General features: G+C 42.8%; 2 protein-coding genes and 1 long non-coding RNA gene across 8 annotated transcripts in view; 2 read left to right on the forward strand and 1 right to left on the reverse strand.

Annotated features, from left to right (window-relative positions):
* Positions 1-18,507, reverse strand: part of NXT2 (nuclear transport factor 2 like export factor 2) — a 72,440-nt gene extending 53,933 nt beyond the window's left edge. Inside the window, exons 1-4 of one of the 6 annotated variants that reach the window (XR_013938763.1) lie at positions 17,655-18,507; positions 15,720-15,806; positions 14,476-14,620; positions 11,524-12,262 (exon numbers count right to left, since the gene is read on the reverse strand). Coding sequence is in view for 5 of the 6 variants with exons in the window: in XM_080553577.1 (XP_080409703.1) it covers positions 13,391-13,569; positions 14,476-14,620; positions 15,720-15,806; positions 17,335-17,436 (513 nt within the window). In the remaining variant the exon portion in view is untranslated. The other 5 variants (XM_080553579.1, XM_080553577.1, XM_080553578.1 and 2 more) reach the window with 5 other exon arrangements.
* KCNE5 (potassium voltage-gated channel subfamily E regulatory subunit 5) lies at positions 122-12,329 on the forward strand. Its single transcript, XM_080553580.1, has one exon. The coding sequence runs from the start codon at positions 5,562-5,564 to the stop codon at positions 5,868-5,870; it is 309 nt and encodes a 102-aa protein (XP_080409706.1). The 5' UTR covers positions 122-5,561; the 3' UTR covers positions 5,871-12,329.
* Positions 18,508-18,709: 202 nt separating the features above from the next.
* On the forward strand, positions 18,710-22,762 carry LOC308177004. Its single transcript, XR_013938768.1, has 2 exons — positions 18,710-19,460; positions 19,560-22,762. It is a non-coding gene; the product is annotated as an uncharacterized lncRNA (long non-coding RNA).
* Positions 22,763-22,927: the final 165 nt, after the last annotated feature.

Consider the following 22,927-nt stretch of genomic DNA (forward strand, 5'->3'; position numbering starts at 1 on the left):
ATCTTTATTTGTTGCATATTGTTTCCAGTTACTGTTCAGCACCTCTCATTCTCTCTGCAGCTGAGCAAACCTTCACAAAATGAACATACTACAAAGGCTGAAAACAAGTGTAGGGCAGGCTTAGTTTATCTTTTAAGAAACTGAATGCAGATATGCTGCAAAAGTATTCAATATACATCAGCTTTTCAAGCCTTTTTGGAGAAGGGGAAAAAAAAGGAGGGGTAACAACAGGCTTACTTCAAATGTAATATAGAGTTTACTTGCAAATATAATACTTGCACTGTGGTAAGAACATCATCCTTATTTTTAATTAATTCTAAATCCTTTTGTGACAGAACTTGTAGAGAAGTAAGGAACAGTATGTGTGAGAATGTCTCTCTCATTAGAAGGAATTAGGATGCAGATGAAGTGACAGTATATGGCTTTAAAACCATTACCTGACAGTTACAAATGATACCCAGTGTTTAACTGAAAGGACAGGCGTGTGGGACTGAAGACTGAGAAAGCAGTCCATTCGTTAAACCTGAAGGTTCCAGAGAGATGAAAACAACTGTGAGCTCTCCAAAAAGAAGACTCAGAGTGTAAAGTCATCTTCACAAGATTGAGAAACAAGTTCAAAAAGAAAGGAAGGGACCAGTTCAGGCACAGATGGTATTTAGTCTCTCTGCTTCAAAAAACAGAGGGTATCTAAAGACAGACAGACAGAGTATAGCAACAGTCACAGGGGGGCTTGAAAGCTTCATCTACAAAGAAAGGCTGAAGAAGCTGAGTTTAGCTGGCCTGAACAGGAGTGGCCCGTAACAAGTTCCGATCAACCTTCAGCTACATACAGCTTTGTTGCCCTAACAAAGGCACAAAAGAGCTGTCTCCAGTGGAGAAGGTTTTTAAAATAAAAAAAAAAAAAGTCTACACTAAGGGATATTTTGAGAAAAACACCACAACTTTTAAACAAATCCTTTATTCAAGGAGGAACTGGTTGCTCAAGGTCACTGTCACTGAAAGTCCCTAGAGCATCAGAATGAACGAAGGTTACATGAGCACCTTTCAAGGACAGCTTTGACACTGATCCCCGGGTAGGGGCTGGAGGAAGTGATTCACTTCCTCTAGATAATGCAATGCTAACGTCTGCACGTAACAGGAGGCTGTCCTAAATGGCTTGCAAGGGAAAAAAGTATAAACAGAGAAAGGAACAAGTTAGTCCCCTAAGCATAGGTTACGTGGGGTTTCACAAACCCAGTGTAATTTGGTGCCCATTACAACACCAGAGAGCTTTGAGCGTAACAAGAAGCAGAGAACCCCCCAGGTAAGCCAGCACGAGGAACTGCAGCACCCGTCCAGCGCTTCAGGGCTGCATACAGAGTAGGACAAGTTGAGAACGGGGGTCATTAGTCAGTCCCCAGTCAGAACAAAACCAGAACAGCCACCCTCCCACCTCCCAGACTGTTAGCTTTGAGTAACTACAATGCAAAAAGTAAATTCTGGTTATTCCAAAATTCCCTGAGCCTGCCTACTGGCTAAGCACCATTTACATATGAGTAAATCAGTTTCCCTTTTGGAGGGTAATATTTAAGCATTAGAAGGTCAAAAAAAAAATATCTGGTGCTTCTTTTGCATGAAGTACCACAATGATGATTTACAAAATGCAATCAACAAAACTTGCAGTTGCTGCTTACAGGAGTGCTGAAGAGCGGACTCACCAGGTGTTTGACAGTAGTGTGAAGTTACCTGGAATAAATAAATCTCATTTCCCGTTAATTCACTGCTGTAGCAAAGTGGGACATTGATAGGTTTGTTTTTAACAGGAGGGGATTGCATGAGCCATAGAGGAGCAGCACTGACCATACTAAAAACTACACTTGTTGTTGGGCTGTCATTGTCACCTCATTTGACTTGGGTGAGTTCTGACAGAGGTGGGGTGCTGTATTTCTCTGCACTATTGCTTTGCTACTGGGAGCTGTACACCTAGAATCATGCTACTCCTTTACTGGGGAAGAGAGATCTAGAAGAAAATCAGACCAGTTTTGTTGGATATTGACCAAAAAGTGTTTTAACAAAGCATGCAGCTGATTACCACAGGTAATTTGTCCAAAACTGTGTTTAGTTTGAAGTGTGCAGTCTTGACATTAGGCCAGTGCTAACTAAATTAAACAAAGACAGCTCCGGGGCACACTGGTCCTCAGCCCTCACCTATACATTTAAAGAAGGGAAGAAACAACAACAAACCACCCCAACAACAAACCAACACAAAACAAAAACTGTAGATTTTTTTTCCACCTGTTCTCCCATTTTGAAACACCACCACCACCAGGTTTCTGTTGAGATTATTTAAGAATAAAACAAGCCCAGCTACGTTTTGGGTGAGTCCACATACTGTTCCAGCACTTCGCAACAGAGTCCCAGCCCCAGGAGGTGTTGCTGAGGTTTTTGTTTGTTTTAAACAACGTGGTATTTAACCTAAACCTTTCCTGTTGGATATGGATCAGTTTATTACTTACGGTGCTCCCCCAGGGAGTGAACACAAAGAATAGGATCACTGTTCTCTACAGCTGCCTGCCCTACTTTACTTTTTGTCTTTCAAGTCTAAGCAAACCCAACCTCTCCTGATGAGCCTGCCTTTACAAACTTTAACCAGGGTCATTAAAGCAGGGCCACTCTGTCCCTGTTTGAAATACAATACCCACCCCATCTGCCCTAGGCAGCTTAGGGGAATTACCTCCCAAAGCCTGTCTGTAACGTTGCTGCATTCCAAAACACATTTCCCTCACATGCAGCAGCTGAGATCTGCCTTGTGCTCAGTTTGTGACTCCCTGTAACATACTGCTTTTTTGCAATAATGCTGCATAGCTGCCACTAACGTGGCTGCACATCAGCTTTTCTGAAGCATCACCCAGAGGAAGGAGATAAAGTCCCAGAAATGAAAACCATTTTGCATTCTGATTTCTTTCTTCAGAAGTTTGTGGCCCTTTTTCTCACATTGGTGTCATCTAAAGACCAGTACAAGCATTCTTCCTGTGCCAGGCTCTTTTCCTGGGACAGGGAACTTTATCTGGTACCATCAGGGAGGTTACACGTGGCAAACTACAGTTTGCCCCTTCCTATAGTATGTTTTCGTCAGCATGAAAGATTTTCTTGCCTTTTTTCCCCCACTTCCTTCCAGTGGGACATTGACATCTTGACCACTGACAACAGTCTTACCACATTACTCATCTCACTAGTTTGGATTAAAGGACAACCCTATCCTAACATGTATTTAGCAACTTAAGTGTTAGGGGAATTCCATATGACCTGTGTGTGGGCAGGCTTAGTCCTAAGTACTTCTGGACCAGATTTCCGTCCTGCTGCTACTGTGGAGAATTACACCACCGCAGAGGGCAGCAAAGGATGGAAGGTGTACCTACTGCAAGGCTCACAGCTGGGCCAGGAGCGGGCTTGGCAAGTGTGACAGAAGCATTACACTGGCAGCTGGCAGCAAGCAGAGGGAAAACAGCACCCCAGTGCTGGGGGAGCAGCAGCAGTGCCATCTCCAGCCACCTACCTCACCATCTGCTTCACATCCACACCCCCTCCTGAAACCAGCACTGGCAGTCACAGCTCAACATCCAGATCCATGTGGGAAGCTGAGTTGGCTTTTAGAGTCCTTTTTTTGCCTTATTTTTAAAACCTGCATCTCTGCTTTGAACGCTTACAGTAACACAATAACAATATTGTTCTGAAGGGCAGAAACGTGCAGGTGGTGACAGGGACTTCTTAAGGAGCTCTGCAAACAAACGCTACGCAGCCCAAGCTTCACTTCTAACAAGTCAGTCTGACTCAGTTTTAACCTACATACAGCCCACTAACAGTTACTGGCAAGTAGGGTCCTTACTTTGAAAGGTGCCAAGAAATTGTTCAAGGCAACAAAAAACAGTCTACTTTTGTTACAATACGCTTCCAGAAGGCCTTCCTTAGACAATGAAATAGCAAGATGCCTACAACACATCTGAACCAAAAACCTTGTTCAGAAGAGACATGACACACCACAATTACCCTTAAACCAGAGGATTTCTCAGTTATATTTTGCTAATGCAGAAACAAGAAACAATCAACCCTTAGAAAAAAAAAAGGATAGAGAATATATCATGGTAGAAACATCCCCATTCTACTAGTACTTATTCCTGGTGCAAGTTAAAAAGAGAGGCTTTAAGGAAAACATGCTGCTATTCTTTCAAAACCCACCCAGCAGACTGTAGTCTTGTCTGATGCTGTTTACACAGAAAAGCACAAGTCAATAGCAACCTGACTTGCATTTTTCCCATGAAAGCAGCAAGAGAAAACCAGTACAGGGCAATCGGTCGGCCCTAGCTACCTCCTGGAGAGGAGCAAAGGAACTGCTCAACACAATGACCACAAATCCCGGAGAGACTGTGAAGCTGTAACAGATGCAACTGCCATAGCCACCCACAAGCACAATGACAACTGAATTCAGAAAGTCACAGGATAAACAAGTGGGGAGCAGGGAACATTTGAGGGCCTGAGAGCACAGGCTTTCAAAATACCCGCAACTACAGGCACAGAGCTTTTGGGAGAAAAGAAAATGAAGAAAACTTGCCTGTCTGCTGCAGCCTCAGCCCTCCACCACAAACATACTGGACACAGCCCAGAAACCACCAATACTCAGTCCTCCCCAAGCCTTTTTGCTCAAGCAACAGACTGTCTACAGTAAGTTACTAACTACTTTAATTACTCCAATTAATTCTGCTTAATTAATTAGTGTGTGACCACTGCAGCTGCTGCTCAGGCTCCTATGCCCTCATCATCTTTCCTTGCAACTCTGTTCCTTGCCTTTGTCCTCAACATCAGACTTGCTCTGTGACCCTGCCCAGGGCCTCCTGCCTTGCTGTGCGGCGGTTTTGCCCGCCGTTTTGTCTGCGCTGTGCTCGGTGGCAGCTCTGCCAGGCTGCAGGCACACAGCTGCCCAAGGGCATTGCTAACAAGAGCCCCACAAACTGGACTGATGAGTGGCCGAAGATCAAATTGCTAAAACCAGCTCCTCTCTGGCTTTATGTCAGTGGGTCTGCATTTTCCCAAGTAGTTACGAAAAATCATGAAAGATCTTGCCACTGTGCTTCAGGGAACTGCAAGCTAAGATCCCCCTGTTCTTCACTGCTCTGAGCAGAACAGATTTTTCTTAGTTCCATCACCATTCCCTACTAAGGGGAGCCCAGCTGGTGCTCAGCAGGGCTCAGTGCCCTCACCTGCGCAGGACCTGCTCCCGGGGGCACGAGCATGAAGATTGCTCAGCTGCTTTCTACACGGCTGCCCCCCTTTTTTTTTCTTCTCCAGGCTGCACCTTTCAAACAGAATTAGATGATTTTATCCTTTCTGGCATACAAACGCGCGTCTGAACGAAGTTAGGCACCGTAAGGAAGCAGACCTAAAGGCTCTCCGCTCCCGATTGGAGCAAAGACTGGAGCGATCCCAAAGGGCTGGCACGGCCCCGAGCCTCCTGGCACAAAGGCTGCGGCCAGCAGCTGCCGAGCGGAGGGGCTCAGCCGCGGGGCCCCCCCGTTCCGCACCCGGCCATGAACTGCAGCGAGGCGCGGCGGCTGCAGGCGCTGCTGGGCTCATTGCTGCGGGAGCTGCGCCGCGGCACCAACGGGAGCGCGGTGGCCGGCGAGGGGCCGGGGGGAGATGCCTCGCTGTACATCCTGCTCATTATGGTCTTCTACGGCTGCCTGGCCGGGGCGCTCATCCTGGCCTACACCCGCTCGCGGAAGCTGGAGTCCAAGCACGACCCCTACCACCTGTACATCGAGCGCGACTGGGGCCGAGGTGGCCCCGGGCAGCCGGCCGAGGAGGGCGGCCCCGCCGAGGAGCAGCGGCTGATGTGAGCGCCCGGAGCCCGGGGGAGGAAGAGGAGGAAGAAGAGCCCAGCCTCGGGACCGCTTCTGCCGCGGTGCCGACCCGGGGCCCCTTCCCTCGCGCGGGGCTCCCCCAGCTCTTCGGGGGGACCACCGCGCTCCTCCACTGACCGCCTGCGGTACCGCGTGCCCGGAGCCCTCCCGTTTATCGTCTGCAGAGCTTCAAGGTTTAAAGGTCTTCCTCCTCTTCCACCGCTTGTGCTCCCCCCGAAGGCAGCGCTTCGGCAACGAAAGGCAGCTCCGTGATCACAGCGTCATCCCCTCCATCACCCCCCAGCCCGGGTCGTTACGGCAGGTACAAGGCTTTGCAAGGGTCAAGTCGCGTTCTGCTAAAGCAAGATGGGTTTGGGCTCGACGTGGAGGCATTTATTAAAACAAAACCAGCTCAGAGGTGAAGTTGTGCCCATGAGGAAAGCATCAGTACCTCCTGTAGGTGCTGTGACTTTGCCGACACACAGTAAGTGCTAAAGCCACCAGTAACTTCTCTCCACCAACCCAGAAATGTAATTCCAAATATATCTTTGTACAAGTTAAAACTTCGAATTAGAACAAACAGCATTTGCACTTTACAAAGAAGTGAGGCAGATAATGGTTATTTTCAATATTATTTGAATGTTCTAGCTGTGTTAATAGCCTATCATTTCTTGTAGTTGTTGTCGTCCCCCCCCCCCCCCAAATAAAGCTTAATGAACAATCCCAAGGAACAAGTACCTCCACCCAGCCCAGTTACTTCAGCGTTATGATTTTATCCAAGGTAATATGTCATTAGATATCTAAAGTGTATCTTGTGAATCCTAAACACTTTAATAATTAAAAAGCATGAGGCGGGGGGAAAATTCAAGCTCCATGAACAACTTCAGTGTGAGTACAGGCAATAGTACTACATGCCAGCACTGTAACAGTGGATGGCACGTGAAACCTTCAGCTCGGCAAAGAAAATATAGTAGTTAGCGTGTGTGAAAAAATAATTTAAGAAAAAACAACAAATTGCCAATATTCTTAAAAGCCCCAACTAAACTGTTAGACAACAGTAACAGGTCTAGTCAGCCACCTCCATCTACAAGGATTAAGAGCGTACCTCTGGCAAATGAAACTGCCAGTTTTGATGTGGACTTTGCGAAGAGCCCTAAGCAAAAAGTGTATGTATTTTAAGTTACAGAAGCTGTCTAAAGAACTTCCACACAGGGCTAACTGCAACATGGTGCCCGTCGTGTTAGAAGACTTTCTGTGAGGAATTCCTTCAATACAATGAAAACTAAGCTGACTACAGCCACGGTTTCCCCCTATGAGGAGGATGGGCTAATTACACATATCCTTTTATATAACTCTGTCCCAGTGATTAGTTCTCTTTTTCTGCCCGAACACTGTCCATCAGCAGGACTCTGGCCTCTAAGAGGCATTAAACTATTTGGAAACTACAGCACTAATTGCTGCTGCTGAATTCAGCTAGGTAAGGCAAGAACAGGGCAAGGACTGTTACAGTTCTCCGAGTACGAGAGGTCTGTACGCATTAAAGCTTCAGTGCACTGGACACTAAAATGTGTGCTTGACACGTTTCATGTAGTATCAGCCAGTTACTGCTTTCCACTGCTCCATCCTACAGACAGCTCAGGAAGAGCTGTCCTCCCAACCCCTCCCAGTCAGCATCCAACAAATACCACTAACTACGTTCTCCATAACCCACATGCTTCTCCTCTCCTCCCCATATACAAAGTGCGTGCAATATGCTGTATTTAGATCCTGCCTAAAAAAAAAAAGGGCTGCCCTGGAAAAAGGTTTCATTACACATTTCACAAATAGGGAAGGCACAAAACCTCCTGCCAAGTAACTAACAAAACATCTACTTCTAATTATCTGCTGTTCTATCTGTACCTTTCAATACCTGCAAGAACCATAAGGTCTCTGTGAACTGTAGCAATCTGTAATTTACATCAGCCCATCTATTCTGCCTTATAGTTACAGTTCAACCAGATGTTTAAATAAGATAACACCATCATGCATCAACTGCAGCTTATGCTGGAACAAGATATATACCACATACAGATATGCTTAAATACATCTACAAATACTTAAATATACAAATGCATTTGCCTGTATACATGTGTTTATTCAGTTCACACATGATATTCATGGTGACTCTGGCAGATATTTTTTCAGAAGCCTACTGGCTTCGAGAAAGTGTGGAGGACAAATGTAAGCGACGGTGTTCCCAGATGTCGGGCAGAAAGATTTCATCTATTCTGCCTTCTTGCTTGTATTAGGCCAGAAACCTCAGAATGATCTACATCATGTTCTAAAGATAGTGCCAATTAATTTTTTACTTCCTTTTATATCTCATTGTACTTTGTGGGTATGATAAGTCTGCGACAAAATGAAAACTATTTTTATTTCCTATACCCATCTCACATCTGACCAATCCCCTTGGAATAATAACCAGATATGTCACCAGTGGACCACTATACAAACTGTAATTCCATTTGTGTTACCATCAAGATGATGTGGAACCTGCAACTCCAAAGACAAAATATTTTCAGTGTTTTTCAAAAATATTTTCAGTGTATTTCAAAATATCTTCTTTTAGAGTTTATCTTTTGCCCACAAACGTATAGAACTATTTTGTGTTACAGGCCGCATACTGTCCTAAATCCTATTATATTACAAATGAAAGAGGAAAGCACACAGTGGGATTGTTATAGAGGAGCATTAGGAGTCTTATTGGACTCTTATGGGAAAACAGAACCATACACTTGAATGAAAACCTCAGTTTCTTGACATCTCCCCAATGAAAGCAGCCTTCATGGAGTTCAGCTGGGAACAAACACCCTATCAAACCAGGTCAGACTGCCTTGGCAAGCAGCACTGCCCCAGGACTGGGAGAAACAGAACAAAAACTAGCCTTTCAGAGTAGCGAGACTTCAGTCCATTAGAAATTCTGGCTTCCTAAATCAATTCAGTGACACTGAAGAACTCACAATGCACTTACAGATCATTCCATCCAGATGAGTCTAAAGATGTATAAAGGGTGCACTGAGTTCCTCAGTAAAGCATGCTTTAAGCACTCAGAACCCAGGAACACACTCTAATTTGACACAAGGGTAAATAGAGCAGGTAACACAAGTTCACATCAAGAGTTCACTCCTACTCTGTTGGTACAAACGGACACACCAAAATATTTGAACACCCAAGAGAAATTCACATTGTGGCATACAGTGACCTTGATGAATATTAATCCCACCACCAACATTCACATATTTTTGGTTTAATAAAATTAATACATTGTACACTTGTTAGAAACCTTAAAAAACAGGGAAGCTCCAAACCCACAGGGAACGAACTGAATTAGCTTTGAAGAATATAAAAAATAGCTACCGAAATGTAACACACTTTTTGAATCGGTACCGTATTTCTAAGGTACCTGTATTACTGATGTAAGGTGAAATGCCAATTTAGTCTCCACAACCCATTCAATCACTGGACACAAAAGATAAGGAAATGGATTAATTCATCTTATTAAACCCAGTCTTCTAAAGGAATAGCTCAGCTATCAATACCTTTTTCAGTTAGTGTCAGAAAATAAAAGCTTGTTTAGAAAGACTTAACTATTCTTTTCTTCAGCCCTGGGGAGATATTGCAAGAGCAATTTCTAGATTCACTTTTATCATACAAGCAAAAATATCTTGTGTTTTAGCTCTGTGATTTGTGTTTCCCAGCACTCCTAAGCCTTTATACTTTATCAGCTGTCAGAGCCTTTTTCAGGGTAATTACGAAAAAGTGACTGCTTGTGAAGCCTCACTAAAATCTACACCTTCAAACACAGCAAGAACATTACAATATAGGTAGCATTACTTGCTTCTAGACCACAGTTCTAGGTCAATGCCCGTTTCCACATAGACACGGCCCTCACATTACCATTCTCTTTTCATTACTAGCAATGGTTGGATGGCAGTCTAAATGTCAGTACAGTTTATAGGACAGAAACATCACATTGAGACTGTTACTTTAGCCAGTTCAACACCTTTTACTGCTTCACAGTGCTCTTGGTGAGGCATTTGCTATAGAATTACCCGTTATTCCGAATATTTTTTTTACTGCAGCACTGACAAGGAGCTGACAGCCTGTTCTGCAGTGTCCCAGCACCATGCTGCAACAATCAGAACTGATATCTACAACACAAGCAGTAAAGATAAGAAGCCACAAATTATTTCCTGAAGTTTTAATATCATAAGAACAAACTATGAAAATGTCTTTAAAAAAAAAAGCAAGACTTTTTTTTTTAAAGAATCTTACAAGAGGTATTGAAAAACTTCAAAAACTTACAAAATATAATGAAGTGCTAATAAAGCAGCATTTCTTTTATAATGTGCTTTTTCCCAGTCAGGATAACGAAGTGTAGGCATATCAAAGTGTCATTTGTATCAGGAGAATAAATCACTTTTCTCCATTCCATGCAACAGCAGAGTGTTTTAAGTCAATTTAACTGTAGTATGTTAGAAGAACAAAGCAACCTAAGAACAGCGACTTCCAAAAACAATACAGGGAAAATACACAAACCAGATCTATCAAGTCTTCAGCAGCCACAATTTAGTATGTGGAAGTGCTAAGCTCCTCATCTGGCTTTGTTTCACTGTCTGGTTGTACATTAGCAACTCAGGAATCAGACAAAAAAAAAGATGGTATTTCCTGGTTGCAGCTTACAGCATTAACAAGTTCACATAATAGACGCCTAGTGTAAATTTAAGGTATTACAGCAGAGTCAACAAGAGGAAACACTAAACCAGCATGGACTGATTTGGTACTGAATGGAACAAAAACCTTTTGTACATTCTCTCCAGCTAATTTCACCACAGAAGTGATAACAAGCAGTACAGAGCTGCACCATCCCTAACTTACCCAGCTAGTTTGAAAGAGATTTTGTGCTTGTGCTATTAGTTTCTCAGTGTTAAAGTTACTGACTTCATCTGATATCTACATTATCACTTAGTATGTTCCAAAAAACCATCTTGTGAAGCAGCTTTCTCAGCATTAAAAAGCAACAGTTAATCGTGGCAGTGCTGAAGCACTCTAAGTGATCCTCATTCAAAGATAATAAACAGCCAGCACATGAACAGTACTTTTCCCTAGACTCAAACAATTAAGCTCTAACAACTTTATCTTCAAAAATCCCCATATGCACACCAACTCCAATTCCAGCTACACATTTTACTCAGGTAGTTGTGTTGTTTTTCGTTTTGCTTTTTAAAATATTAATTGCAGAAGTCAAATTTTAAAACGGCATATATTTAAATAGCATGGAAATAATTGGTAAGACTAACATTTGGTTGAAATACTGTCTCAGATATTCAAAAATCTCCCACTCTGCACACAGACACAAAAAAAGCTTCAGAACTGCTATACAAATAAAATTTGGATCAAAATATCCAGTAGGTATTTACTCCCAGGACAAGCTTATCAGGTACAGGTGTAAGTGTAGTTTCTGGTGTCTGTTTTCAAAGCTCAAGCAAATGCTACAGGTGCACCCATCGCTACATTCCAAGAGTCAAAACCTGTTTTGTGTAGGTAAGCAGATCCGTAACACTACTTATGTAAACAATAGCAAATTAAAGAAAAGCACACCACACCAGTGTCACAGTTCAACGATGCTATATAAGAAACAGGCAGATTTTGGGTTTTCCTTTCAAACTCGTAGAAGAAATACAAATATATGAACCTCACATATTCTGTTAAGAACAAACAGTAATTAAATAGAGCAATCCTTTCTTCACTACATACAGAAATAGCAATGTATTTACAGTATTTACAATTTTCAAAGATTTTGGACTTCTTACATTGTTTTGCAGGAATTAATATTCTTCAGGTTGAAAAAATAGTTACAGTAGCTTGAGGAACCAGTCAAAATATAAACAGCTTCTGAAGTAAGTCAGGTTACTAATTCCAGCTTACTGATGTAAAGACTAGAGTGCCTTAAAAGGAAACAAAACCACTCATTTCACCTAAATATCCCATTATTCATGGGACAGTATCACAAACGTTTTAGACAAATTGATATTGCTCATTTTCACAGTTTTCCGATTTAAGTAATGAAACCAAGTGAGCTGCAGTCTTAACTGCTTTGTGTATTCAGGCTGCTGCTGTCATTGCAGCAGTATTAATATCAGTTACAATTTCCCCTTGTATTTTCGTTTACAAGCAAGCATATTCTCACATATAACTAAATTTTGACATTTTGCTCAGATTAAAATAGAAATATACCAGTTTGAAACAAAATCTGTTTATATTCAGGTTCACTTTGCAAGTTCCCAAGTTAAGATGGGGAGTCTTCTATCCTGCACTTGAGAAAACTATTCTTAAGCAGTCAAAGGTTCCTGTAAATTTAAAGCAAGGGAAAAAAAAACATAGTAATTAAAGGTAACTGTAAAAAAAAAAAAAAAACACATGAAAACTATAGTAAAAATCTGTAGGTGAGGAAGATGGTACTTGTGTTCAGATCTGTTCTAAGTTGACAATAATCAAATCAATGAGCCTGTTCCGAATTAACAGTACTGTAGATAAAAATTGTAGGCTTCACAGTAATACAAACTTTTAGTGCCTTTTTTTTTTTTAATTACAGTACTTCCTGAAAAGATAATAGTGATTCAAAACTTGCAGACTGAAGATGGGAAAACTTGTCCATCCTTCATAGCGGCAGAAATAACAGTTAGGGCAGACAGAAATTATGTTATTTGCCTACTTCTTACACTGTAAGACTTCAAAGAAAAGTAATGTCTGAAGTCCTTCACATGCATTTGACAAGAGTTGCTGGCATAGGAGTTCTGAGTTGTTCAGCATTCCCTATATACAGATCAATGTAAATTAACTATATCCAAATTACTGAGATGCTCAAGTCAAAAGGAAACCTGAAAAGATTTAGTCCTTCGATACCACTGTTAGCTTCTCAATGGACTATTTGACAGATTACACACTCACGAGCCATATTTTATACTTTCACAGAACAGAATTCATCGTCAATTCATCCAAGCCTCTTACAACCAAGAGTAGGTAGCTTTGAGAATTCTACATATGTCACAGGCATCTTCTTCCAAAGAGGTAAGATGCTACTGTAAAAACAGATCTTTTCAAGTTGAAGCAGTTACATGTTTGGTCAGAACTATACATTACAAGTATTTTGCTTCCAAATAGTAGAGTTTCTGAATTACATACAAAAAGTCTGTAAGTGGCAGCAAAGCTGCATGTAAGGCATTTTAGGAATGATTCCAACGCAGCTCATTGCCTTCAGCATTTCCTTAGGTTCAACTAACACGAGCAACCTCTTACATTTTCAGACTGTTTACTACTAAAGCCATGCCCATTGGGATCAACCCTGAGACATCTGTAGACCTTCCCTAATGACAGACGCAACACGAAGTGAGCGTTTCCACGCTTGCAGAATGGCTGTCCGTACAGCTGGCTTCATTGTGTCGCATGAGAGAGGTCAATCCCGCAGCCAATCCTCACTAACTGGCCCAGTCCTGGAAGCGGAAACAGTCACTGGCGATCTTCCACACCGTGTTGGTAGGCGTGGCTTGCGCCGTCAGCAAGAAGTTCTGATTGAAGTAGCGCTGCTTGTTTCCATCAAATTTTACTGTCCCACATGTCACCACGAGAACTGTCGTCTGGCTTTGAGTAGCTTGCTCTTCACAAGGAGAAAAAGTATAAAGAGAACAACCCAAACAAAGACTAACAGGTAAAAGAAGTAGGAAACGTGGAAGTTTTATTCATTTCTGGTTGTACTAGGTATAGGCTAACAGTTAGTTACACATCCATGAAAAATACAGTTTTGTTGCATCATTTCTATGTAGACAATAGTGTATTCGCTCACCAACAGTGCTTTTTAATAGGTTTTGTATTTTCATCTCATGTTGTTCATTTTAGAGCACTAAAAACAGCCCCCGGGTTTTTGCTTAGAATAAGCTCTCAGGATTTGATATACGTATTTAGCAAGTTGCATACATTCCCCTCTCCCTCACCCCACCAGACCTCGTATCCTTTTCATGGCAGAGCAAAGCAAGCATGCTTGGCAACAGGCTTTTGTCTTATACTCCGCAAATATCCATTGGAAGTCATTTATTAACTTCTCAATTACGTAAGCATTTCTTTGGCAGTTGCTAATTAGAAATCAACGTAACTTAACATCAGTTCAAGACAGAAAGAATTCAGAGTACATACAGGTTAATGATTTGTTCCACGTTATACTGCACGTCAGCATCAGAGGCTACAGCAGAGGTCTCTTGGCTCTCAGACATTGTCAAGGACAACATAACCTAGTAAGCCAGACTTTTTACAACCCACGAAAATACATCACATCTGAACATGATCTTAACAAAAAATATCCTTGAAGTGTTTTCCCAGGCATGAGATGTAGTGTGGAGTTGCTGCACCTCTTGATTTGTGCTTTATTTATGCACAGCTTGACCTTTTAACCCTCAGTATTTTCTCTAAGCTAGGCCCAAGAGAAATACTGAGCACTATTATAGCTGTAGTTCACTTTCAGTGGTTACAAAATACCTAACTAAATAAATAAATTGTAATGGAAGCTTACCATGAACAGGCTGGCAGTCCAACACATTAACCTGGAATTCGCTAGACGGCAACATTTCAAAAAATTCATTCAGTGCTTCTTGCCCGGACACTGCATTACCGTTCCAAACTAAGGTTGCTTTGTCCAAATAAAGCCTAGTCAAAACCTGAGGAGTTATGAACAGACATATTTGGAAAAAAAGCGTAAGCACAACACTCTCCACAAAGAGGTTGAGAGAACAGTGTTTTGCATTACAGATTTCTTCTGTTACTTAAATAAATAAGATGCCCTCCTCAATTAGCTCCTTTTAACAATTAGTGCTCCCGATCAAGAATTAAAATAAAAACATGTTTTGCTTTACAACTTGCATAGTGACTCGTGTCCAAATTTCAGTATTGATGAGATTCCTTTAACAAAGCTAGAAATACAACTGAACTACTTGATAACAAAAGGAAAGGGCTACTTTTGCAGAATAATTAATTGCTGATTTTGTGTGTGTACATACATATCACACAGGTAGTCAGGAAAGTATAATCTCAGGTTAAAAAAAAAAAAGGAGGACAAAAACAGTAATGGTGGAAACCTACAAGAGGACAATTACCTGTAGCAGCAGCAGCGCAGCACCTCCCCAGTATTTCATAACCTGTGGGGTGACTTCCCTACCTCCCCTGCAAGCTGTTGCTACATCTGCGACTATCCTGCTTATGCACAGTGTGACTCAGAAGTGACACGCAAGTGTTATTTTCACAAAATCTACAGCTTTTGAAACTACAATTATAATAGAGTAACAAGTCCAAAGAGCAGTCAGTTCCCACAGGTTTTTGTGCACAAATATCCATTACATGATACAACATGAGTGTGGTCCATGAAGACTTCTGGAGTCAGACAGAGCTGTTTCCACTTTATCTTTCAGCACTCCTAAAGATTCCCAGAAACAGAAGGGAGAACTGCTAGTAACACAAGCTTAGCAAAAAAGGAAGCTAAATCCTAGCCTCAGAGGTCACGTGGTAAACCCTAAATGTAGCTGGACATGAACTGAAATATACTGAAGAACACTACGGCACTTCCTAATCAGGCCCCCCTCACAGCAATGCTGCACAGTAACACAAAAAAATTTCCTACAGGGCAGTCCAAGAGGCCAAGTTGAGATCTCTGTTTTAATACAACACTAACATCAACTTCCAAGTACTTTCAATTAATGCTAGTTAGAAAAGCAAGCAAAAACACCACAGGAAGTTCAAACTATTGTCAAAATATCTACATACCCTCCTCCTTTTATCCATTGTCTCATAATAAATGTTGACAAATTCTTCTGCAGCTCTACAAGCCTGATCCACATAAGTTTTGAAATCCTGGAGAGAAAAAAAACATACAAAATTACTGAAGTTAGGCAGTTTTATGCAAACTAGTCATCCACACAACTTCTCCAGATAGTTGTCAACCAAAGTCACTATCCTTTCCAACCTCACTGAAAGATGATGTTAAATAATGATGAAATTAATTCCAAACTCCTCTTCTATGTGCTGGATGTAGCAGCTTTTAGTAAGGTGCCAGTTTTAAGAATCATTTATGAATGCTGATTTATTTATTGTATTTAAATTGGAAATGCTTACATTGGAAAATGGGCTATGGCTAGCTGAACTCGTGTGAACACGCAAGTATTCAGTAAAAATAGCTTTTGTTGCGATGGCTGGTCTGAAGAAAAGTTAAGGAACAAAATTTATCCACTTATTTCTGAAAATTAGCAAGAATCGCATCACACTACCGCCACAGGCTCATTTTTAATCCAATTGTATATATATGTAAAATGTAGTAACAGTTATAACTGGATATATAGGAAGGAGAAAGAAGGCCTGTGACCATGCTGACCATATTCCAGTATGAATTGCTCCAGTGTTATATCCACAGGTAAGAACCACCACACACTTCTCACATATCTCTATTTCATTCATCCAAAGGTTATCAGCCTTTGGTGTCACACCACTGCACTGGGATCTCATCCAGTTATTCATTCAGTTTGGTTACCTGTTTGGCCCTTGATCTCTTACAGACTGTGAACAGTGATGTCTGAACTTCCTGTCCATAGATCTATAAACTTTCAGTTGGTTTTGCTATGATAATTTTGTTTAAAATATTATCATTCTTCTATTTCAGCATTGTATTCTTGGTATCTGCAACTCAATCACTAGTTCCCAATTTAACTATTTACATCTTCTTGGCAGTCTTTAATGAATATATACCAGAACTACCACAAATTCCTACAGCATTACCCCATGAAACACTTCTGCTCAGAGAAATTCCCATACTGTAAAATATTTAAGTGACCCATCAAATGATTCCTGCTTACTCCACAAAAAGAAATATTCCATATTACTGTTTACTATTTTTTAATATCCCACTGTAAGAACACGAGCCTGTTCTTCATCTGTCTAGCTCATCCAACGGTTTCTGAGCCCACAGGCCAATTCCCAACGTGACAAAGTACTCCTAAAGACACTGCACTCCAGCAAGTGCCAACAGGAACTCTTTGGAACCACGAGACAAACAGTATTCAGCTGCCCACAAGAGGAACGGTGGTCAGAGCTCGGCCTGTTGGTTATGTGGCATTAGGGGTCGGCCAGCACCCCTCTGCACACACGCACTTTGCAGCCAGCGGCCATTTCGCGCATGTTGCCATTCAGACCCCACATAGATAGAAGGGATGTGAGGGGGACCGCCAGAAAATCTGTAAAGCACTGTTAGAGAACCTGCAATCTAAGGCACCTAGGAAACACGCTGATGTTCTTTTTAAGCGCAGCGCTGAGCAGCCGCTCGGAAACCAGCACGGGCCACCTGGCTGAGAACAGCCACCCGAGGGAGCCAGCCGAGGCCGGCCCTCACCTCGCTCAGGGCGCCAGCTGAACGCCTCTGCGGACGGACACTCCGCGGCGTCTCCGGGCTCCAGCCCGCCGCCCCGCAGCCCCCAGGCTCTCCCACTCCCATTCTAGTTCCCTTTTAAAGACCGCGGCGACGAGCAGCCGCCCCCTCCCGCGCCCCAGGCCCTTCGCCCTGAGGCCCTCAGCCCTCCCCCGCCCCAGCACCGCGGCCCGGCCGGGCACAGAGGCCGCGCAGAGGCCGCCAAACCTCCGGCCGAGCCCCCCAGCGCCGGCGGGGCCCAGCCGTGCCCCCGCCGGCGCCCCCGCGCCGTGCCCCGCTCTCACCAGGGCGGCGGCCATGAGGCGGCGGAGCGGAGCGGGCCCTGCGAGGCGCGCGAGCGGCGGGCGGGCGGGGCCGGACGTGCGCCGCTCCAGGGACCCGCCGCTTCCGCCCGCGCGGGAACCCGGGGGCCGCGGGTTCGAGGCCCGGCCCCGCTGCGAGGCTGAGAAAGGCGCCGGGCGAGCGCCGCGGAGCTCGGCGCCTGCCCCGGCGGTGGGCTTGGGGCACTCGTGTGTGCCCACGGGTTTATTCCTGGGGGTTTACCCAGGCTGCGGGCTTTGTGTAGGGCTCGGGAGCCCTGAAGGGTGCGCCACTTCTCTCTACGGAGGCCTAAGGGCACGCTGCTCGGCTTCCCGGCAATTCCTAGCATCCCGTTCGCTTTTCTGACTCCTGCTGAACGCGGAGCACGACCCCAGGATTTTCTCCAGAGCCCTAATGGTCACCTCCGAGCCCCCGGTTTTATACGTGAGGCTGGCACCAGGAAACGTGACTGCACTGCTTTACGCCCACCCGCAGGAACTGACCTCCGGGGAAGGATCTCCCTGCCCAGAGCCATTTGGAGCACACCGTGTATTTATAGTAGGCCAGGGGTGCCAACACTGAGCTGACCTCAATGCTGTTTGTAAAGGTTTTTGGAGAAAATACTAGTCATGTGTGAAGGTGGCTGAGTAGAAATCCTCAGCGAGTCCAAGCACCTTGGCTTCCACTGCACTTTTCTCAAAATAAAGGTCTAACCAGAGCTGCACTTTGCACCATTATTCTTCCTCAGCTCTTTCTCAGGCCCAAGTGAAGCTATTAGTCATAATTTCATTCATTCGTGTGTTCTCCCCTATAGCTACAAGCACTATCCTCAGCATAGCATCCCTAGTTAACAAGGTAATGCGAGAGAAGACACTAAGCCAAAATACTGCGCAGCTGCTCCCCCAGCAGTGCCCTCAGCCATGGGTGCACACAAAGAGAGCAGCCCACTCACTGCAGATCTGCTTTACCTCTGAATCTGCCTTCAGCACGTTCAAGCCTCAGAAACACAAAGGCATCCAGAGTGCAGCAGTGGAAAAGAAACAAGAACTTGCACCTGCAGTTCTGCTTTTCAGTACTAGCAAAACCAAACACTTTAAGCTAATAGTTAATCTGTAGATTTGAGTTGTTTCATTCTCTAAGAAACCAACCCTCTCTGTATTTTTTCATCTATTTGTTGTCATGTTCTGCTCTCCGTGTTCTTCCTTAAAAACACTCTACAGTGAGAAGAAAATGCTACAGGCACAGAACATCTAACGTATTACTGCTCGATGCCACAGTGCCGATACACTATCTGTGTTCTCGATATAGCCACAGGTACAAAGCACCCAGCTCCACGGGACTCCACAGTATTGCCTTTCTGTTCCGCACAGTTTGACTCTACACACGATGCAGTGTAACTGTGGGATGCTAACGCAAGGTATCTCCTGCTCTGTCCTCCAACACGAGAGCACTCCCAGCCAGTTCCCTGGTGCCAGCTCTGCAGGCACCTGTTACACCTGTTCAAGGGCACAGCAGAGCACATTTGCTACAGCAGCTGTTTTAAAGAAGAGTTCAAGGGCAAAGCAATTCAAAGTTGCTTGCTTTAAAACCTGAAGGTGATAAACAGGTATGTATACATTAGCATCAGGGAATTTTATACTTGCTCTTTGTGATTCCTCACTTGTAAACTTAAAATTCACAACTTCTTAACTAAGTGTAAGAGACTCTGTTTCCTTCACACAGATTCCACTTAACAGCTGCTATTTTCTTCTTAGATCTGCAGGGAGTGGTTTCACATGAACTTTTCCTGTGTCAGTGCCAACTTAAGCAGTCCCTTTGTTTTACTGGCATACCTGTTTACGGTATGGCTCAGGACACTTGGCCATTATTTCTCCTGTGTGATTTTTCAGGCAGATCCGTTCACCACTCGAGTTCAGTGTGTGACTCCAAGACACAGAGGGCGGAAGAAGAACAGCAACAGCAAACGTTGAAAGAGAAGCATGGGATGGATCTACTTCAGGCAATCTAAGCCTCAGTCGCGGTCAAGATTTTCTCTAACTGTCACTGGAACAGCTGCAAACAAGTCAAGAAACACTTTGTGCAAAAAATTTGTATAGGAAGTGTTTTTTGGTTTTCTTTTTTCATAAGTCTATGTTTGTACTATATATGTATATTAGTTTGTTTAAGATGCTAGTTTAAAAACATCTATTCTTCATGAGTTTAGGACCAAATTACACTCTTTTTGCCCAGTTACATTCGAGTGGCATGGAGATTATATGTATATAATGCCATCTGACCACCAAAAAAGAGTTGTTTTTTACAAATGGGTTTATTAAACATGTTTTTCTCTGGATTATTATATGCCTTTGTTGTTACCTGCTCTTTGTCCTCAAGTACTTAAACCTGATTGTTCTGAGAAGTGCCTGCAATTATTTCAAATATTCGGACAGGTTATGTAACAACATGCATATATACTGCTGTATCATGCCAAACTCCCAAAATAAGATAATTCGATGTATTCTGTTTGGCAAAACACTGAGACATAAACACCCCTATTAAAATCACAAGGAAGCAAAGTCATTCAGAATGCAGTATGTTTTTGACCGAACTATACAGCATGCAATAGAACGGAAGTTTCTGCATAACTTTCCTGAAAATTCCTGTTTCAGAGACTGTACCAACAGTGAAACAGACCTAAGTCCTACAGAGATCACAAAGAGAGACTGTATCTCAAATGGCTTACAGTCACGGCTAACGCAGCAAGCAGCTCCACCAAACATGTGGCTGACAGGTAAAAAGAGGATGTAAAGCTGATGCAAGCATGCTTTTGCAAAGACCGGTCATGTATACAGCAGAACCCACTCCTATGTAGCAACTATGCTATGAACGTTGGACCCTGTCATTGGTAGTAATAAAAACAAACAAACTTCCCTAACAACATTTCTAGTATGAAATGAAGTGCCAAGCAGACACTGTGTCAGTTGCATTTTGACAGCATAGTCAGCAACACCTGACTAGTTCCTATGAGCAGTTAAAGTAGCTTATGAGAGCAGGAACTGAATGGCAGCCTCAGTATTTTAAATCAAGCCAAGGTTACAAGCAAAACCATTTTAGTTGCTTGAGTTTGATATCTTACAATGACTGGCCCTTGGGCAAGAAAAGAGAAACCAACCCAGCAGTGTTATGGTGTTGATAAAGCGCATGTTGGTAATCAGCCAATTAGTTGACTCCCTTATTTAGGACAGTCTGGTGGAGATGGTATTATTCACATTGGTCTGTTTGAAAACGGTCTACAGAGGAGCATAGGAGAATGGCATTTCTTCCTTCTGCTTCTAAAATAACAGTTGTCTGCTTATTGTGAAGACTGAAAAGCAGTTCAAGTACAGAATAGCCTGGAGCACAACAGGACTTAAATGGCACTATTGTGGCCCTCCATTATAATTAATTTGGTGATCCTTTTCATGCTTCTTGTAACATTGATGTTAGTGTTGTGAAGCAGCACTGACCTTGTCCTGGGAGAATTAGTCTGGACCTCAGATGGCCTCTCTGCAGTGCCTGGCAGCAATGTGAAATAATTCCTCAATATTTTTATGCAGGAAAAGAAAGTGAGTTTGGGTTCTTCAGCATCTTCCAGAGTTGTGAAAATATTCAGGAGGTCTTACATGCTATGCTACAAGTAGATAATGATAATGATGTGCTCTATATGTTAATTTGTGAATGCAATTTCATTTACTGGCAAATAACCAGGTGGAAATCGCACACGTTATTTACTTACTTGTTAGCAAGTTGCACTTACTTTCACAGATAGCTTGCCCAAACATACCTTATATTGTGTTTGGAAGACTGGATGTAAAAATGGGTCAATGTATAAGCACTTTGTCCTTGATTTCCTACATATTTTAGATCTCTTCATGCTTCTGCTATGTGTATCTTTTTTTTTTTCCATGTGGGAGTGACTTTTCCCCAGCCTGCTGTGCCGGCCGGGAGCCGGCAGGGGGGAGAATGCACCAAGATCCAGCGCTCCCATAGCAGGGACTGAGCCAGGCACTTGCAAAAAAGAAACTTGCTGGTTTGCTGGAGCAAGTTGAGTCGTAAGGCCGTCCAGTTAAATTTGCATAATGCAGTATACAGTAGGGAAAGACCTGAAGAGACTCAAGAGACCTGCAATTACTTACTAAAGATTATGTGCAGCTGACTGTGAAGAAATCGTATACTGAAGGTGATAAACACTGGGAATGGAAAGATGCATCTGTGATCGGACTGCTGGGGAGAGGACTGAGAGTTTGGGTCAGGGCATGTGAGGCTGTGCCCTTTAGTAGACTGAATCACATCCAGGAGTGTCAGCTGTATACTAATTTGTCATTGCTGTGTAGGAGTTGTATCACTAAGAAACAACATATCCTGCTGAATTAACAACTGCTCAATGATGATTGCTTAATACAAAAGTTCAAACATCTTCCCATTTTAAATCTCAAGTCTGTCATTGTGTCACTACATCACCATGCTACCTATTTACCTCAAATTAATAAAAGTACTTCATAATACCTCTCATATAAAGAAGACCTATCATCAATTTCCAAAAAAAAAAAGCAATGCATTGAAATTATACATGACTTGTTCAAGGTCACAAAGGGAGACAACTGCAGAACTGAAAACTGCAATCTTTTACACTCACCATGTAAACATCTTCACTCCATTCTGAGATATTGGTGTAAAATTAAAAAGAATCAATCCCATCTGTTATCTTCATTCTGTATTTCATGTTTATTTTCTTCACATTAGACACGATTTAGACAATATGTCTAAAAAGTACAGTGTCACGTTCCTTTTCTATGGATTAGATGTGTATGTAATGACTACTGTAAATGCTAGTGGAGCGAAGGAATTGTATTTGTGTTATTACAGAGACTGTGAACAACTTGGATAAAACAATAGAAACGTGACAAATACCTGTAAAAGCTTTACCTCTTTGTTTACTCATATGCATCTGTGAAACCTGGAAGAGTAACAGGCTTGGCACAAGCCTCCCTGCTGGCAGGCTGTGCAAAGTTCTCTATTTTTCAAACACATTAAATTAGGAATCTGAGAAAAAGATTTTTTAAACTCTCATTTATCAATGGCTGCTCCATCAAACGAAGTAATGTGTAAAGAATAAAATCAGAAATAGTAAAAACCAGGGTAGCTAGTGAGTTCATAAACCTTTCTGCCAGTTCAAGATTTGTGTCTACAGATTACATTTTTTTCATTCAACTACTTTACACAGTGCAATCATTATATT

Source organism: Anser brachyrhynchus (assembly GCF_964034855.1).
Source record: "Anser brachyrhynchus genome assembly, chromosome: 13".
NCBI classification, from domain to species: Eukaryota; Metazoa; Chordata; class Aves; order Anseriformes; family Anatidae; genus Anser; species Anser brachyrhynchus.

What these genes read in the sequence shown, in the direction of transcription:
- KCNE5 (XM_080553580.1), top strand. Translation starts at nt 5,562, where the DNA reads ATGAACTGCAGCGAGGCGCGGCGGCTGCAGGCGCTGCTGGGCTCATTG.